This window comes from Coccinella septempunctata, chromosome 4, assembly GCF_907165205.1.
Source record: "Coccinella septempunctata chromosome 4, icCocSept1.1, whole genome shotgun sequence".
NCBI classification, from domain to species: domain Eukaryota; kingdom Metazoa; phylum Arthropoda; class Insecta; order Coleoptera; family Coccinellidae; genus Coccinella; species Coccinella septempunctata.
In genome coordinates this window covers 6,024,737-6,037,685 of record NC_058192.1, presented here as the reverse complement: position 1 = coordinate 6,037,685, position 12,949 = coordinate 6,024,737, and the positions used below count along the sequence as shown (strand labels likewise).

Sequence of the window (12,949 nt, the reverse complement as noted above, 5' to 3'; positions counted from 1 at the left end):
TATATGCTATGGTAACAACACCATCTCCGATTTCTCAATGTATTTCCTTCTTCGGAAACGATATTCAACAATAACCTGAACATTAAGATGGGGGTCATGTTGAAACCTTGTTAGCTTCTTCTTTTCCCCAATAAAACGGTATTTCTTTCAGCATCCTGATTAATAGTGGATGGCTAGTTCGTACCATTTGTGAATATTTATATCGGTGAGTCTGAATGTCATATTCATGTTTAAGTAAAAGATATGAAAAAACTGGGACAGCGCATATAAACTAGAGACTTTCATAGAACATTTTCGAATGAAAGATGTATAAGGCTTGGCTGCACAGTATGAAGGCTTAGAGATGTGCCATTACCATCAAATTTGAAGAAATTGAACTCGTCTGTTAGTGCTTCATAGCGGCCAATCCTACGTTTCTCACGAAGATGGTCCAGCAGGATGTTTTTGAGCTGGTCATCTGCAGTTGGTGGCGTGCTAATTCCCAAGTCAAGGATGACTCTCGATGTGAAAGGATCTGACGGCCGTTTCCTGTAAAAAATACAAAAATTGATCAATTTGATATCGAAAATGAACAAATTGGAATCTTAAGGTGAATAGTACCTAAATAGAGGGTTAATTTAATAAACATAATCTAGACTTAGCATAAATATGTAAATATTCTATAAGCTATTGAATATCAATATCCTTATGTTTATTAAAAAGTATCTAGGTATATCTATGTCAGCATTGTAAGCTTGCGAGAATAGTTTGGACAATACAGACAAGAGGCTCATAATAGTGAAGAAATTTTCGTTGCCTGAGAAGCCTGTACAGGGTGGGCAAAATTCGTTGTCTGCTGAGGAGATCTCGAGAACTACAACACTAACCAAAAAATTAGTAATCGAATTTCAAATTTAAAAATTTGCTTTTTTCACTCCTCAATCTTCTATCATCAAAAGAAATCAATCGGTGCGACTAGCTAGGAGGACTGTTGTTGTATGGTTCAAGATTTTTTATCAAATTTCATCAAACTTCTCATAGTAGGCATTTCTCGAGAAAAAGACTAGACAAAGGATGGGTGGAATTTTCAATGAAAATTTTTTCTGTGTGAATTTCAGAGTTTATAATTCTTTACTTGCTCTATTCCCAAGGTTAATTATTGGAAATAACAAGTATACTACTTATGACTTATTCGAAGTCCATACAATAATACATTTTTTCTTTCGTATGAATCAATCCATTTAGACGTCACGAATATACTGATTATTTTCAGAAAAAAGTACTTATAATTGAAAGAAAAATATACAGAAACATGTTTTAATTCTGAACTGAAAGTTCTCAAGCAAAAATTTCGCCTTAAACGCTCTGAATATAGTCCAAACAAGTGACCACTGCGGAGACTTCAACGCCAGGTTAGGAGAGTAACTGACTACCGAATTCATTCAAGTCTCTGAGCGTCAAATTACCTACATCATCAACTGCGCGTTCAATATAAAATTAGGTTGATTAAATATTGAAAGGATGATCGATTATACCCTATACAAACGTCCACTTGCAAGATACCATTCACCAAATTTCTCATCCTTACATAAAAGAGGGCGTGCACCAGGTTCTCAAGTGGAACATCGCCTAAATTGGTCATAGTTACGCCTTTCCTCGATGAATCAGACGGTTTGTGAGTTATGTAGAAATTAGTGTCATCGAAACGCATCAAGTAGATTTTAAAGGTGAGGTTACTGACCAAACGGGTCTTCTCCGTCTGAACGGATTATGAGATAACGCAGCGTCTGACTTCTGTGGAATAATTTGCAGACTATTTTATGCGCTAACGGGGAAAAGATATTGGTCCGAGATGATTTTATGTAAGGAGGAATAGGTATCTATATGTACCTACTCGTAATTTAGATATATATTACTCCTTAAGATTCTTGGATCTCTCCGTAGATAAGTAGCTCAGCACTCGAGAATTCATCGCAATTCTTGAATTTCATTAAAAAAATAGTACTTTTTTGTTGCCCAACTAACATCAAGAATATTGTTGTTGAATATCGGAAAGAAGTTTCACCCTTCTGAACAAAACAATCATCAATAATTATATATGCTTTTTTCACACGAATGAATGTTGTAAAGCCTCAGTAATTGGCTCCATCCAAATAAATTCAAATCAAAATGTATGCATAATATCTCATTTTTCATAACTGAAATGGGTAAATACTTACTGAATATTGATAACAGATAGTGAACTGATTCCTGGAGTTGACTCATATATATCTTCGATTGCAGCCTTGATATGATCAGAAAATTCGTTATATTCAAAGCTGTTACGATCATTGTATTGTTTAATGAATGGCTCTCTGACAACCAGGGTGATGCGGTAGTAACCTGAAAAATATGTACCTTAAGATTTGTCATAAACGAAACAAAAATCATTGAACAAGACGCAGTGCAATTCAATGAATTGAAATTATTATAAACAAAATTTCAATAATAGAAAAGAGAGAAGATGAAAATTAATCGACAGAAATGTGATTACATTTAGATTTTGATTAAAACCTTTACTGATTATCAAAACACGCACTTTACATAGCATCAATGATAGAATATTGTAGATTTTCTCTTAAGGATTTTTCTTCTATACATTTTATATCACTGTCACTGTAGCATCTAAAAGAAACATCATAGGTACGCCTGATATCACTGATTATTGACTCAATAATGCATAGGTACGCCTGATATCACTGATTATTGACTCAATAATGCAATTTTCACAGGAACCTATTTAAAAGTAGCAATTCCTACCACTTACTGATATTTCAGTTTTTAAGTTTCAATAGCTCTGTGTTAAAATACATGGTATTAATGAATAGTTATAGCAACTTTCAATTATTTTCGTGGCTGTGAATAAAAAACTTCTTGACTCCCATCTTAATTTCTAAAGTTTCTAGCTTAATCATAGTGGCAAAAAAGTGCGCAACTCACCCTTAACATCTGATGGCTTAACAGTAGGGATTATTTCAGGGGTAGTAGTTTCTCCATCTCCAGAAGATCTTTCACCGGAACCATATAGGTCATCTTCATCATCATTGTCTTCAGGAAAGCTAAGAAAGAAAATCATAAATCAAATTACTCGAGTAGATATATGAAAAATTTTCATTGGTGAAAGGAATTTTCTGTTTCATCTAAAAACGAGGAAACTCCATATTTTGAGCATATGAATGGATAATACAGGGAGAAACATTCGCTGGTATTTTGAATACAACCTATCTTAAACCCACCTGGGAAGGGGTCTTCTAGTGGTTGTTGTCTCCTGAAAAATACAATACTAGTGAAAATTTCATTTCATTTCATTGTGTAATAATCGTTAGTAGATAGGTAGGTACACTCTCTAATCAATTACACTAGCGCTGTTTGATTTGACTCAATTGAAAAATTAATAATGCCGAAAAAAGGTTTCAAGTTGATGCATTGAAGATTATGAACACAAGCCATTATAGATACTTCTCAAAATTCACATTATGGGTGAGTATTTCTAAAAGCATACTACTTCACAACAAATTTTATACATGGTTATTTCAAATGGGCATTTTTGCTGCTACGATTTCCACTTACATCCAACCTATCTGTATTGTATATATCATATCGAGGAGAAGAACTTGGAAAATTAACAAGTGGAGGTAATGTATTGGCTGGTACTGGAGCAGGTTGTGGAAAATTATCCTAAAATTCAAGAAAAACAAAGGAGTAGCATTTGTATGTAGTTACTGGAATCACCTCTTAAACTGATGGAAATATCTTTAACATATTCAACTGCCTTCGAAATCTTTTGTGAAAAATAATTTATTTTTTCGTTATCCAATCCGAAGAATCCATTACTTCTCGAATAAATAAAAGATATCACTTGATTCTAAGATAGGTAGAAATTCCTTCAGGCAAAATTCGTAATTTGTAGTGATATGGCTCAGAAAATTGTAAATACTAACCTCATTGTTCGGTCCAATGTTCCTATTATTCTGAAAAAAGTAAATATGTCAGAAATCTCGAAACATAGTCATGTGAGATAAAAATTTTACACTAGTAAATGAATAATGATTACGGCTAAATCAAAAGGAGAAGAATTATTCTAATATACAAATATAGAATAATTGTTAGTAAATAATCACTAAAAATTATCATAGGGAGTTCAATCATTAGGTACAAACAATTTAATACCAAGGTTATTAGTGGAAGAAATGAATACAGAGTTGATTTCCTTTTGAATATTCATCTCTTTTTTCTCATTTTGAAATAATCTCATGATCGTTCTTCTGTTCATAATACCGATGATCAATTGATGTGAAAAACAATTTTTTAATTTACTGAGATATCACACACAATATAAAACCCAATGACGATATAAAACCCAACTTACACTTGTTGTAATTTCAATGGTCTCCAGAGTTTGCGTTGTTTCACTAGGGGCACTGGTCGTTGTAGTTGTTACACTTACTATGGGAGTAGTAGCCTATAAAATTTGATAATTTCTTTCTGATTTACGGTCGAGTTCATTGATGAAACCAATTTTGTGATTAGGAAAAGAAAGGAGTGAAAGCCAATGAAGCGTTACCCTCTGGAAAGCTTGTAGACAAGGCGAAAGCTGCTTCTTTTGCATTCAAGATAATTTGGAAGTTACGAATCAATCTTTTCCGTTTTCTATGCGTTTTCTCAGCGGTCCTTATGTTGAAATTGAAGTTTTAACTCTGCACATTGAAGGAGGCCGCAAAATCGATTATATGTATACTACTAGTCAAATGACACTGTTTACGTAGTGTCTCCAAAACCACAATAATGAAGGCTCCTGTGTGGTTTTTGTATAAAAAAACATTAAAACCCATAAAATCATTGCCTATGTTGGGTCAGCTGCTTGAAGGTTTCTATGAGGTTTATCTTACCTATGAATGTGTACCAAAGATAAAAAAACTATAAAGAATGTACCATACATTCTCAATCATTACCATTGCATAAGGATAATGTCATTTTGAACTTGATGATGATCTATAGCGAAATATATATTGCGAAGTATTATAGTAATGTAAAAGAATTGGAAAGAATGGAAAAGTATCAAGACGCAAATGCATTGTGGAAAAAAATGAAGAAAAGTATAGAATATTTCAATGCTGGTGATCCTGTAGAGCCCACCTGATATAATCTACAAATGAATATGCCCAAGTGATGATAGACACAATAGAATGGTTGAAAACCCTAGATGCAGTTCATATTCAAAAGTTGGCCGAGTTATATATGAGTTCAATGGATTACAAAACAAAATGAGAGTAAGATTTGCTGAAGAGTACCCAATTTGTTGAAACAGATTAACTCACGGTGGGATACTCTGTAGTTGTAGTTTCGGAACTGAAAAAGCTACCAAATAATCCACCTCCAAAGATGCCCGACTCTTTTTCGGTTGTAGTTTCTGTCGATGATTGCTCTGTAGTTGTTGTAGTGTTGGATTCTTCAGTATCCTAGAAGATTCAAATTGGGTAATTTCTAACGATTATGGATATAAGGAATTAACCAGGCGCCCGGTGTCAATTGGGCAAAATTTTTTCATATTTGTAGACCTTGCAATCAATTTAATCGTTTTTGGATCACCAAAATACCTTCTAGAAATCTTTATATGTTCTCAAACGAGTTTAACAATCTTGAATATTGTAAGATCTATCTCTACCTTCAGCTTGATGAGACTGGATGCATGTTCAATATCACTTACGCTTTCTATCACTGTAGTATTACCAAGAGAAAACCAAGGACTTCCACCCAACCAAGAAGAACCACCATCGAAATAAGTTGGTGCTGGTGTTGTTTCTGAAAATACCTCGACCTCATTTGACCCCTGGAAATTCCGGAAAATCTCAAATATCGCCAGAATTAACGAAAACTTCCCCCAATTAATGACATGAGTGATTTCCACTACCTCCACAGATTTTGAAGGCAGCTATTCGATCTGATGAATGATCTACGCTACGAATATAAAGCTTCAACTGGTGTATATAGAGTATGTATATGATTTGATGAAATAAACCTTGATAGAATGGATTGAGAAAATTGATGTTTGAATGCGTTTCCTCGTAATGAAAACGACTGAGAGGAAATAATTTTAACGAAAGTTAAAAGTGGAAAATGGATTTTAAACGAATTCATCCCAATCCTGCTCACTTACTGGTATATCGTCTATCTGTTGCTGTTCTTGTGAATTACTACGTTCGGTAGTTTTACTCGAATCGGTAAACCAACTAAAAAGATTGGTTGATGGTTGTTCTTTAGAGGAATTTCTCGTGTCATCTTCAGAAACCTAAAATATGGGCCATGAGTGCACGGAAATGAAAATTATTTCGGAATCCAGGATTTCAACGCTGGAAAAAAATCTCATATTTTAAGCTGGCGAAGTCGCTTACATAGTTATCCATCTCCCTATTGAATGGAGAGAAGAGCGAAAATCCAGATCCAGAGGAAACACTTTCTGTTGAAGTGGAAGGTACTGACGTTGTTTCGGACTGAAAATAATCGAGATATCTGTAAATTCTCATTAGAATTTCCCAGTACCAAAATTAGGCTTGATTTGACCATCATGCACCTGAAGGATTGTTACTCAATTCCATGAAACCAGATGAAGTTTACAAAAATTCAACTTTTTCTGTACAATACAGAAAATGAAACCAGAGGTTTAGCATGAAATGAAATTATACGGAATATGTTGTGAAGACTGAGATGTTTTAGAATCATTAGAATTATATCGAATGATTGAGATGAACTCGGTATATATATGAAGCGTCCTACTTCAACTTAGGATCTACCCACTTGAAAATACTAAGTGTGATGAACGTATTTTCAAAAAAGTTAAATTCAAAAGTATTAAACGGATCAGTAATGATTCAAACATGCGTCCATTTCTGAGTAGAGCCCAAACACTCCATAATTCCAATGATGGGTTAATGGATAAACCTACTGCTAGAATGAATCGTCAGACTAAGCCTCAACATTACACCAAAAGACAAGGGGACCACTTACAGAAGGTGCATCGACATTTCTTGCCTGAAGTGTGAACCAATTAGGTTTCAAAGTGAACCAATTTCCACCTAAACTATTTACTTTACGCTCTGTCGTACTTTCCTCTAATCTTCTCGTAGTTTCTGGAACGGTAGATCGAAGAATTTCTGTTGTATCATCCATATCAGAAATAACTTGTTGCTGATCCTATAATTTTTTCAAACTCCGCTAATATCAGCATCATGAAACCAGAACTACCTACTCTTAGGCGAAAAGCTCGTGAGTGATCATGTTGAATGAATTGATTAGAATCCTGAGATACTACAAGAGTTATCTTCCAAATGGGGATGAAATTCGAATATTGTTCACCAATCACACCCTCTAAATACTATGGCCCTAAGGTTCTTCAAATTGCTATCCCTTAACCGAGTATAGTACGAGACCACAAGCAATCAGATTTTTATATGGAGGCTATTAACTATTGATACAATCGAGTTATTAATTTGCTGGATAATAAATTAGTATTGCTGGACTAGATTATCTTCATGTAACCGTTGGAGTCCAACGTTGAATGAAGTGTTCTATGAGAGATTAATAATGGTTTCAATATACTGCAGGAGGAGGTGACAAGAATAATTTCAACCCCTCAAATGGATATCAATATTAATGAAATACTTCTCAACCACAAAAGCATCCAATTTCGTGAAAGCAAGAGAGGAAACTTGAGACATAACCATAGTAGTGAAAAATAAAGCTTCATTTCAAAAACAATTAATCATACACATAAAATTCCAATATAAAGAACTCTATTAGAGAGAAGATACTTAGGATGAACGCAAAGAAGGTTCACACTGAGTTTTAAACATGAAAAAAGTATTAATTTAAAGCTATGTTCGGATTGAGCCTGTGAACATATGTAAAAGATTTCCTCTCATTTGCCCACTGGTTAATCGAATTGAAAAATAATGCCAAACTCCAAATCCTCCCAGACTTACAGGTACTTCGGTAATACTTGGTTGAAGTGTCAACCAAGATGGTTTCAATGTGAACCAAGGACCACCAAAAAGACTAGATTGTGTTGTCGTAGAAACTTCTGGCGTTTGATTGTCTAACGTAAGAACACCCTGAAATAAACATGGATCTAGATAATATTCAGATTATATCCAGTCCCTTCCCAACTTGAACCTTCGTTATCCTTAAAATTGTCATTATTCCAACGTTTCTTGGATGATATAGTAGAATAATGAGGTTGTTATGTATTGGCGCAGTTTGATAGAAAGGTTTCGGAGATTCTTCAACTTGAATGGCGCTTCTTGCTCCTAGAGCATCCCCGTTTTCGCTATGTTTATTTCAATCGATTCAGTGTCTCATTTATGAACCGGAAAATTATAATCATATCAACTCTTCGAGATGTAGGGATCGTTAAAATAGTCATTATTAAACAGGCAAAGGTGGGGTACAAGATAATCATATGTTATTAAGTAGGTGTAAACAACATTAAGGAGTTGCAATTAGATTGTTAAGTATAGATAGGAGACTACTACATGAAGTCGCAAATTCTAGTTATTATCTACACTTGACTTACATTTGCGACAGTGGTGGTGGAAACATCATAATTGTCGGTTTCCTATAAGTGTGAAGTTTATGATTTGAGTACAAATAAAATAACAGAATTGAAAATTGAAAAAATATCTGGAAAATTCAGAGTTTAACTTAAATTTCTCCCCTAGGTATGTCCTTATCATAATTCTACCAAAATTTCGGGATTTTGGATGTGAATTAATCCAAATACTATCTTCAATAAAATAATGTTGAATATACTGCTCCACAAAAGTTAAGGAACTTCAGAAATTCAGAGTGTTTCAAAAGAAGTTCTCTTCCACTATTTTACCTGTCATTTTGTTATCGATGGAAATTTAGAAGCGAAATTTTAGGGTCAGATAGTGCTCGATGAGATCTTCAACATGAGCTATCGTAACACCCCTCATCCCTATTCAAAATCAAGGGGTTGTGCTCACCCCCTTCAGGGGTTTGCAGTTTTTCGGAGATGCAAATAGCAGAAAATTTGTTCTCCCTTGAATCAGAAAATGATGAGATTTTCCATATTTTCCTTTTAAAGCCGGAATATTGAGGTTTTGAGTATTCGTTGGACCACACTGTATAAAAAATTATTAGTTGCCTAAATATTAATTTTAATATAATCATTTCCTCTCAGTGAAACATTTCTGATGTCACTGAGATGGGTAGGGTATCGATTTTTTGAGCTGACTCGTGAAAATTGCAAAAATTTCGAAAAACGCTCGTGTAGAACATGAGAGTCCACAAGAAACTTCTGTTTGAAGTCTCATATTGTTTTTAGAGACCTCCAAATACCTCTCTAAGGATCAATTAATGTCGGAAAGTATAAAAAATCTCTAAATCGTGGATTGCCACCACCAAACTCCGCCTTGAAACTTACTTCATACTCATCTTCATCTACGTCGCCATCCTCATCATCATTATCCTGTAAAAACAAAAAAGGAATTAACATTGGCGTTAATTTCGTCGACATCATAAAGCAGCCCTCGTGAGGCAAAGTGACTCATAACGGCTATTTATAAAACGCTTCGGATTAATTTATTCCCGCTTTTTCCTTTTTTCGATCTTGGAGTTGACAGCGGAGCCAGTAAAATACTGAAAATGTTGCCTTTCTTTATCGTTTATGTCGCCGAACATGGAGTGCGGATGCTAGGTTAGTGTTACTTCAAAGCATTAGTAGCGATATTTTTCGATATGGTGACGAATTTTGAGGTTCTTTAGCCGTTATTTTCGGGTTCGTGAAGCAAGCGGACAAAACAGGAACTAAAACATGCACTATATGTAGATGGTTGAGTCATTCTGAAAATTTGTCAACTGGAGCACCACAGGACTCTAATTCACCACTAAATTCATGAGTTTCAATTCATGAGGATCAATATAATGAAGCCCAAAACCTGGAAATTCATTGTCATATTTGTTTTGGAAGTTACGAAATTTGGGAAAGGACCATAAATCCATCATGTTGATTGTAGTCAAAATGAACCAACGTAATGGTGCATTATCTTCTTGGAAAACTCCTGGATGCACATGCCTTTCCACAAAAGATTTTATACTTCTCATACATGCAAGGCCATCATGCATGACTGGATTTATCACCCAAGATAATGTTATTCCATTAAGCCCTTCTCTACACCAAGTCAGTCGATCACTTCAGTGCTTAGGAGTCAGAAAAACTGATCGCATTTTAGTTTTGACTGGTTACTAATGAATTCATTAATACTGGGTGTTCCGCTTTCTATGCCACCTTGATTCGATAACATTTTCACGAAGTCAAGATGATTGAAACAAACAATTCCTTCGCAGGTTAGTTACCACATTCATTTTGCTAGACTCAACTATCCACATTCAAGCTGTAATTAACTAATTCACTCATGAAAACTACATGTATACCTTATATTCATCGTCTTCCCCTTCACCTTCATCCTGGAATAGAAGTTTAAAATGTGTTATAATGAAGATGAATGAAAGATTAAAGTCAATCTTACAAAAAATTACTTTGTTGAAATTTTTACTGGAGATATTATAAAATGACTGCTCCACGCACCAGTTGGTATAAAATTTACTTTGATGTTTGCCTGGATAGTCAGAAATAACTAATTGACAGGTTTCTATACGTTTCGATACACTGTGAAAGATTACCTATTCCTCTGGTCTAATTTAGCTATACCCTTTCCACTTCAACAACACTATAATAGATATAACACCTCCTTCTTTTATAGGGTGATAAATAATTCATTTATTTCATTACAAAAAAAATTTCATTGAAATATCAGCAAACTTGATACAAAACTGGAGGAAGTTGAGTTAATTGAATAATTTACTCACAATATTATCGTCTTCTCCATTTCCGTAATCTTCATCTTCATCTTCTTTTTCTTCGGATTGTCTTTTGTCTGCCTGCCTCTTCCTAATATGTCTTTTATGACTTGGTAATGCTGAAGATGGTCTTGATTTTCCTAAGAAACTGTCTATATTTCTCTTCAGTCTGGTTAAACTGCCAAGGAGCCAATGTTGGTCATCTTCCACAGGCATATGCCTTTCTTGTCTTCGCCGCACTGTATGATGTTGAGTATTTTCTATATCTATTGATTTTTGTTGGTCTAGACTATCAAAAATTAGATCCGAATCCGCCTGTAAAAATATTAAATAAATTAGGAAAGAGCTCATAGGTAATATATAAGTATTTTTTTTATAATGAACGACTATTTTGTGAATGAAAGGTACTGTTTTTCTTTCGGAATGCGTTGTAATAAAACAGCAATGAAAAATCCATGAATTCACTCAAACACTAAACCTTTTTTCTGATCTGCTAAACTCCCCATCTCTCGTACTCTCACCATTGAGCTTGAGATGGAATTAAGGTTGTTAAATTCACAACTAAAAACCGATTTTTCAGAAAGGAAAAATGTCATTATTCGGACCATTACAAGTTTAAATCTTCCGAAGCAGATCTGAATTTCAAACATCGCAATACAACCACTTAACGTTCATGAAATTGTAGTGGAAACTTGTCCGATTGAATAATAGATTGATTTTGTAGACTATCAGATTCCGAAAGGGTTTAATAGTTAGTAATCAGCGTCTAATAAATCACAAGCATCTGTTTAACCACAATATTTTATGGAGTCGAATACGCGCAGCATCCCGATTGACGGCCTGTTATTGAATTGAATTACAAATAGAGCTTGTGATGCTGATCCATCATTCGATTAACAGAAATTGTACACTTGCTGGTTAGTGTTTCTGTCTTGTTCGGAGGAAAATGGGATTGACACCGGTTTTGCATCATTCAAGCTCTAACTCACAGTTCGGAAAACATTTTTTGAAAATTAATTCTTCGCACAGCAATTTTATACACTCGTTGCTGGTTGAACAGTTTTTACTACCGAAATAATGCGAAAAATGAAAGGGCAATAAATTTATTTTATTTTCTCGATTTTAAGAGGTGTTTTTGATGATCGAAGATTCTTCTAAAGCCTGCTTCATCGAAGAATCGAATGTGAATAAATTTTCACTTTTAATAATGAAGAAAACTATTTCATATATTTTGACAGACTAGAAAATTAGTCGTTATTGAATGAAATGATCGAATTAAAGTATAATTGAATCTTTCTGTGCATACCAGGACAATGTCAGGTCCGTAATTCGAACGATCTTTGAAACCGAAATTTGCATAAAATGTGATACCAGCTATAAGTTCAAGATTAACCGAAGAACCCCGAAGAATTGCGGGCTAGAAACTTCGGCAAATTTGTTTTCAAACAAAATGTTCGCCACGCCGCCAGAATTTTAAATATGAATCATAGGTCATCACTAATATAAGACGTCGGCGGAACTTGGAGGATGTTAAGCCCTCTCTCGTGCGTGGTTTGCCGATAAATTACCGAAAATAATCCCCCGGAAATGGGAGTTGCAGCATGATTTGGGCGCCGATATTGACTCGACTCCCAATCATTGTAGCATTTGGAAAAATTCGCGGAAGAGTGGACATGCATCACAAATGACAGTACAAAATCAAAATGTTAATTATTTTGTGATGAGAAATAGGCTTGTTCTTCTTAGTATCCAAAGATCTCAACTGGTGAACTCTCTTCCAGGGCCGTTCCTAGGGTTTTTTTGTTCCTAGGGTAGTTTTTTTGTTTGAATTTATTTTTCGAACTATATCGACCCGGGTCATTTTTTTTTCACTAATTCGAAGTCGTAGATTACGAATATGCAATTAGATTTTTCCTAGGATCAGTACTTTAGGAAATAAATTACCTACTTTTAGTGAAAAATTTCGAAAAAATTGGTGAACTTTGAGCAACTCTAGTAGCCAGAAAAGAGGCACTGGACATATTCTGATTTTTTCGATGATAGACTGATCCTT

The 12,949-nt window shown here is 34.6% G+C and overlaps 1 protein-coding gene across 31 annotated transcripts in view; it reads right to left on the bottom strand.

Annotated features, from left to right (window-relative positions):
- Positions 1-12,949, bottom strand: part of LOC123311439 (basement membrane-specific heparan sulfate proteoglycan core protein) — a 148,733-nt gene that overhangs the window by 88,182 nt on the left and 47,602 nt on the right. For 19 of the 31 annotated variants that reach the window (XM_044895392.1, XM_044895394.1, XM_044895397.1 and 16 more), the window contains exons 2-17: positions 10,906-11,211; positions 10,471-10,503; positions 9,461-9,505; positions 7,998-8,126; positions 7,024-7,209; positions 6,411-6,509; positions 6,176-6,307; positions 5,726-5,848; positions 5,337-5,477; positions 4,388-4,480; positions 3,960-3,989; positions 3,589-3,696; positions 3,255-3,286; positions 2,959-3,077; positions 2,199-2,361; positions 356-528 (exon numbers count right to left, since the gene is read on the bottom strand). In XM_044895392.1, coding sequence (XP_044751327.1) covers positions 356-528; positions 2,199-2,361; positions 2,959-3,077; positions 3,255-3,286; positions 3,589-3,696; positions 3,960-3,989; positions 4,388-4,480; positions 5,337-5,477; positions 5,726-5,848; positions 6,176-6,307; positions 6,411-6,509; positions 7,024-7,209; positions 7,998-8,126; positions 9,461-9,505; positions 10,471-10,503; positions 10,906-11,211 — 1,912 coding nt within the window. Of the gene's footprint in view, positions 1-355; positions 529-2,198; positions 2,362-2,958; positions 3,078-3,254; positions 3,287-3,588; positions 3,697-3,959; positions 3,990-4,387; positions 4,481-5,336; positions 5,478-5,725; positions 5,849-6,175; positions 6,308-6,410; positions 6,510-7,023; positions 7,210-7,997; positions 8,127-8,587; positions 8,630-9,460; positions 9,506-10,470; positions 10,504-10,905; positions 11,212-12,949 lie in introns of all 31 variants that reach the window. The other 12 variants (XM_044895395.1, XM_044895400.1, XM_044895409.1 and 9 more) reach the window with 12 other exon arrangements.